This window comes from Scyliorhinus canicula, chromosome 23, assembly GCF_902713615.1.
Source record: "Scyliorhinus canicula chromosome 23, sScyCan1.1, whole genome shotgun sequence".
NCBI lineage: Eukaryota > Metazoa > Chordata > Chondrichthyes > Carcharhiniformes > Scyliorhinidae > Scyliorhinus > Scyliorhinus canicula.
Window position 1 is genome coordinate 3,689,451 of NC_052168.1, and position 3,924 is coordinate 3,693,374.

Consider the following 3,924-nt stretch of genomic DNA (forward strand, 5'->3'; position numbering starts at 1 on the left):
CACCCCTCCCACCCCCCCTCCCATTACCCCTCCCACCCCCCCTCCCACCACCCTGATACCCGGGCACCCCCCCTCCCACCCCGATACCTGGGCACCCCCCCTCCCACCACCCCGGTACCCGGGCACCCCCCTCCCACCCCGATACCCGGGCACCCCCCCTCCCACCCCGATACCTGGGCACCCCCACCTCAATACCTAGACACCCCAACCCTGGTACCTGGGCGCCCCCACCCCACAATACCTGGGTACCCCACCCAGATATCTGGGCACCCCCACTCTGATACCTGGGCCCAATGCCCACCCAACCCAAATACCTGGCCTCATGGTGGTTTTATGCATGTGATCGAACACAGTCAGAATTGGAAATCTGGCACGAAGGAACCATCGCAGAGATACTGACCATCCTGAAATCCTTTCTCTGGTGGGATCACCAGATCGGAATAACAAGCAGTCTTCCAGGCTTAATTTTCTTTTCCATCTCAAGGCATGGCGGATGGGGAGAGCAGAGGTTGGAGAGCAGAGGTCGGAGAGGAGAGGTTGGAGAGCAGAGGTCGGAGAGCAGAGATTGGATAGCAGAGGTCGGAGATCAGAGGTTGCAGAGGAGTGGTTAGAGAGGAGAGGTCAGAGAGGAGAGGTCAGAGAGGAGAGGTCGGAGAGGAGAGGTTGGAGAGGAGAGTTTAGAGAGCAGAGGTTGGAGAGGGGAGGTCAGAGAGGAGAGGTCAGAGAGGAGAGGTTGGAGAGGGGAGGTCAGAGAGGAGAGGTTAAAGAGGAGACGTTGGAGAGTAAAGGTTGGAATACAGAGGCCGGAGAGCAGAGATTGGAGAGCAGAGGTCGGAGAACAGAGGTTGGAGAGCAGAGGTCATAGAGCAGAGGTCAGAGAGCAAAGGTCGGAGAGCAGTCACCCCAGGGCTGACCTGGCTGAAATCATCAAACTCAACATGGAATCTAGAGGGGCTGAACTTGGGGCCATCCTTGTCTCCAATGGCAACCGGCACTGATATTACTGATATTACACAGTAAAACGCTCCAAGCCCCAAGCCCCAAGCCCCAAGCTCCAAGCCCCAAGCTCCAAGCCCCAAGCTCCAAGCCCCAAGCCCCAAGCTCCAAGCTCCAAGCCCCAAGCTCCAAGCCCCAAGCCCCAAGCCCCAAGCCCCAAGCCCCAAGCTCCAAGCCCCAAGCCCCAAGCCCCAAGCTCCAAGCTCCAAGCTCCAAGCCCCAAGCTCCAAGCCCCAAGCCCCAAGCTCCAAGCCCCAAGCCCCAAGCTCCAAGCCCCAAGCCCCAAGCCCCAAGCTCCAAGCTCCAAGCCCCAAGCTCCAAGCCCCAAGCCCCAAGCTCCAAGCCCCAAGCCCCAAGCTCCAAGCCCCAAGCCCCAAGCCCCAAGCCCCAAGCCCCAAGCTCCAAGCCCCAAGCCCCAAGCCCCAAGCTCCAAGCCCCAAGCCCCAAGCCCCAAGCCCCAAGCCCCAAGCCCCAAGCTCCAAGCCCCAAGCCCCAAGCTCCAAGCCCCAAGCTCCAAGCTCCAAGCTCCAAGCCCCAAGCCCCAAGCCCCAAGCTCCAAGCCCCAAGCTCCAAGCCCCAAGCTCCAAGCCCCAAGCCCCAAGCTCCAAGCCCCAAGCCCCAAGCTCCAAGCCCCAAGCCCCAAGCCCCAAGCCCCAAGCTCCAAGCCCCAAGCTCCAAGCCCCAAGCCCCAAGCTCCAAGCCCCAAGCCCCAAGCCCCAAGCTCCAAGCCCCAAGCCCCAAGCTCCAAGCCCCAAGCCCCAAGCCCCAAGCTCCAAGCCCCAAGCCCCAAGCCCCAAGCCCCAAGCCCCAAGCCCCAAGCCCCAAGCTCCAAGCCCCAAGCTCCAAGCCCCAAGCTCCAAGCTCCAAGCCCCAAGCCCCAAGCTCCAAGCTCCAAGCCCCAAGCCCCAAGCCCCAAGCCCCAAGCTCCTTCATAGGAACGGTCAGCAAACAACTTTTAACACCAGACCACACAGGTAACGGTAGATTTTATAAATTTTAAGCTGCATCTTAAAAGGAGGAACGTTCCGGAAGGGAATGCCTGACTTTGGGCCGAGACAGCTGAAGACACAGCCAATGGTGGAGGAAGCAGCACAATTAGGGATTCACATAAAGCCAGAGGGGGAAGTGTTCAGAGGCTGCAGGGAGATGTTTCGATGGAGGAGGAGGGGACAGAATGGGGGAGGTGAGGCCACGGAGCTTACAGCTGATTGGACTCTTCAGCCACTCAGGCCAATAGGCGCCTGTCCACCAGGTCCCAGTATCTTAATCCCCAACCTTGATCTTTACACTTATAAATGTAAAATGTGGATAATATCACAGATAACCATTTAACGAGCCCGTACAGGAATCAGAGTCATCAGCTAGATTTTCAATTCATTGTAACATCAGCTGTTGTTGATGGGAGGCCACCATGTGGACTGATTGGTGCATTCCATCCTCTGTCAATATTGCGGACTCACACTTACCGTTAATGGAGGAGATATTAAAAATAGCGCCCGGACAAAGCAGCAAGGCCTGAAACACGCTGGGCATTGATTTGAGGAAATCGGAAATGAGAACTTCAGCGTTTCGAACAGCCCTGGACACTGCAATCCCCTTTCCAGCCAGTCAAGTACTTTCGAAGCGCAGTCACTGTCGTAACACAGGAAACGCAGCAGCCACTTTGCGCACAGCAAGACCCCACAGGCAACAATGTGATAATGACCGGCTAAATACAAACAACCATGATTAACTATTATTAATTATTGTTGATTCAGGAGCTGCTCAATATGCAACTGACCAGTGGGCCTGCTGTCTACGTTCTGCTTCCCATGCGACTGTGTTCCAGTAACGTTCTCTTGTCAACACACCACCTATGGTCGGATGCTAGAATTGTAATCTATGCACACAGGCACATGTGGCTGTGTTTCAGTGCAGGATGAGAGGTGACTTAATTGAAGTGTACAAGATGATGAGAGGGATAGATAGAGTGGACTTTCAACGACATTTTCCTTGGGTGGCTTTTACAAGGGGGCATAACTATAAGGTTCATGGTGGAAGATATCGGAGGGATGTCAGAGGTAGGTTCTTTACTCAGAGAGTGGTTGGGGTGTGGAACGCACTCCCAGCTATGGTAGTGGAATTGGACACTTTAGGAACTTTCAAGCGGTTATTGGATAGACATATGGAGTGCACTAGAATGATTGGGAGTAGGTTGATTTGATCTTAGATTCAGACTAGTTCCGGACAACATCGTGGGCCGAAGGGCCTGTACTGTGCTGTACAGTTCTATGTTCTCCTGTCACTACACCATCTGTGGTCGAATGCTAGAATTGTAATCTATACATGCAGGCACTAATGTTTATATACAGTTTGGTTATTATGTTATTTTCACAAATTATATTCCACATATCATTGCAGCCGACAGTGCAGTATTCCCCCAGTACTGCAACCAGAGCTCCAGCCTGGATTTTGTGCTCACGTCTCCAGAATAGGCTTGTCAGTGTCGAGGGTGATGATTGAGTATTGTCATTGTCCATGGTGCTGAGGGAGTGTTGCGCTTTCCAGAAACAAGATGCAACTTCTAATTAGCCGTTCCCTGCACACATGTGTATGACCTCAACCGGCACCTTGGATTCATATCTCACTACATTTAACCCCCCCCCCCCACCATCTGGCCGGGGCTTGCAAAATCCTACCAACTGTCCTGGCTTGAGACAATTCACACCTCTTTAACCTGTGATTATCCTTCTCTCCAGTCGCACCGTCTGGACCTGTAAAGACTTAATTACCTGCAAAGACTCGCATTCAAAGAAACATCTTCCATCATTGGCTTTGTCTATATATGATGTGTTTGTGTAACCTACTCACCTGTTGAAGGAGCTACGCTCCGAAAGCTAGTGATTGCAATTTAATTTGGTGCTATTAGACTTCTGACTGTAGCCTTTT

General features: G+C 53.6%; 1 protein-coding gene across 1 annotated transcript; it reads left to right on the forward strand.

Annotated features, from left to right (window-relative positions):
- The first annotated feature begins 486 nt into the window (after positions 1 to 486).
- LOC119956618 (vegetative cell wall protein gp1-like) lies at positions 487 to 1,931 on the forward strand. Its single transcript, XM_038783956.1, has 2 exons — positions 487 to 550; positions 1,018 to 1,931. The coding sequence occupies exons 1-2, from the start codon at positions 487 to 489 to the stop codon at positions 1,929 to 1,931; spliced, it is 978 nt and encodes a 325-aa protein (XP_038639884.1).
- The last annotated feature ends 1,993 nt before the right edge of the window (positions 1,932 to 3,924 follow it).